Source organism: Perkinsus marinus (genome assembly GCF_000006405.1).
Source record: "Perkinsus marinus ATCC 50983 genomic scaffold scf_1104296971206, whole genome shotgun sequence".
Taxonomy (NCBI): Eukaryota; Perkinsozoa; order Perkinsida; family Perkinsidae; genus Perkinsus; species Perkinsus marinus.
The window spans coordinates 1-950 of NW_003202164.1; the positions used below are offsets into that span (position 1 = coordinate 1).

The 950-nt window shown below is 51.9% G+C and overlaps 1 protein-coding gene across 1 annotated transcript; it reads right to left on the reverse strand.

Annotated features, from left to right (window-relative positions):
* Positions 1-12: 12 nt before the first annotated feature.
* Positions 13-889, reverse strand: Pmar_PMAR022737 (succinate dehydrogenase, putative; the record flags this gene model as incomplete). Its single annotated transcript, XM_002767078.1, has 1 exon — positions 13-889. A coding segment is annotated over one exon (877 nt), but the record flags the coding sequence as incomplete, so codon positions are not given.
* Positions 890-950: the final 61 nt, after the last annotated feature.

Here is a 950-nt window from a genome sequence, read left to right on the forward strand (position 1 = left end):
TCAGAAGCATACTTCTCAATGACATCAGGCGGATGGATCATGTTGAACTCCTTAGTAGCATCTTTACCGGCGAAAGTCATGATGGCAAGCTTTCCACCAGGATGCTCAGGGAGGAAGTCCGTGACGTTCAAGACCTGTCCGTTAATAGCAACCCAGCAGTCATCCTCAGTGGTGTGCTTAGCGACCTCATCCATAGTATATCCAGAAACAGCAGGAGCTGGAGCAGATGCAGCAGCAGAAGCGGGAGCCGTAGAAGCAGTCGAGGGGGCGGCCGAGCCGGTTCCAACGACACCGATGACAGCGTCGGGACAATATTTCTGGATGATACCAGCAGGATGAATATCGTGGAAAGGCCCAGTAGCATCTCTGCCACCGAAATTGAGAATAGAGATATCTCCACCAGGATGATCAGGCAAGAAATCCGTAACATCCAAGACCTCACCATCAATCACAACCCAGCAGGACTCGCGAGAGTTATGCTTCGATATCTCGTCCATAGTGTAAGAGTTGCCAGCGGCACCAGATGTTGTCGGAGTGGTCGTTACTGCAGTAGGAGCAGCCGGAGCAGGTGCACTCGTAGCTGCTACAGCAGGTGCAGAATTGGCCTCAACAACGGGACCAAGAACACACTCAGAAGCGTACTTCTCAATAACATCAGCCGGATGGATCATGTTGAACTCCTTAGTAGCATCCTTACCCGCGAAAGTCATAATAGCGAGTTTTCCACCAGGATGTTCAGGAAGGAAGTTCGTTACATTCAAGACCTGGCCATTAATGATGACCCAGCAGTCACTCTCGGTGGTGTGCTTAGCCACTTCTTCCTTAGTATACCCCGAGACAGCGGGAGCTGGAGCAGAAGCACGAGCCGTAGACACAGTTGAGGGGGCAGCTGAGCCGGTTCCAACGACACCGATGACAGCGTCAGGCAGTACTTCTGGATGATACCAGCA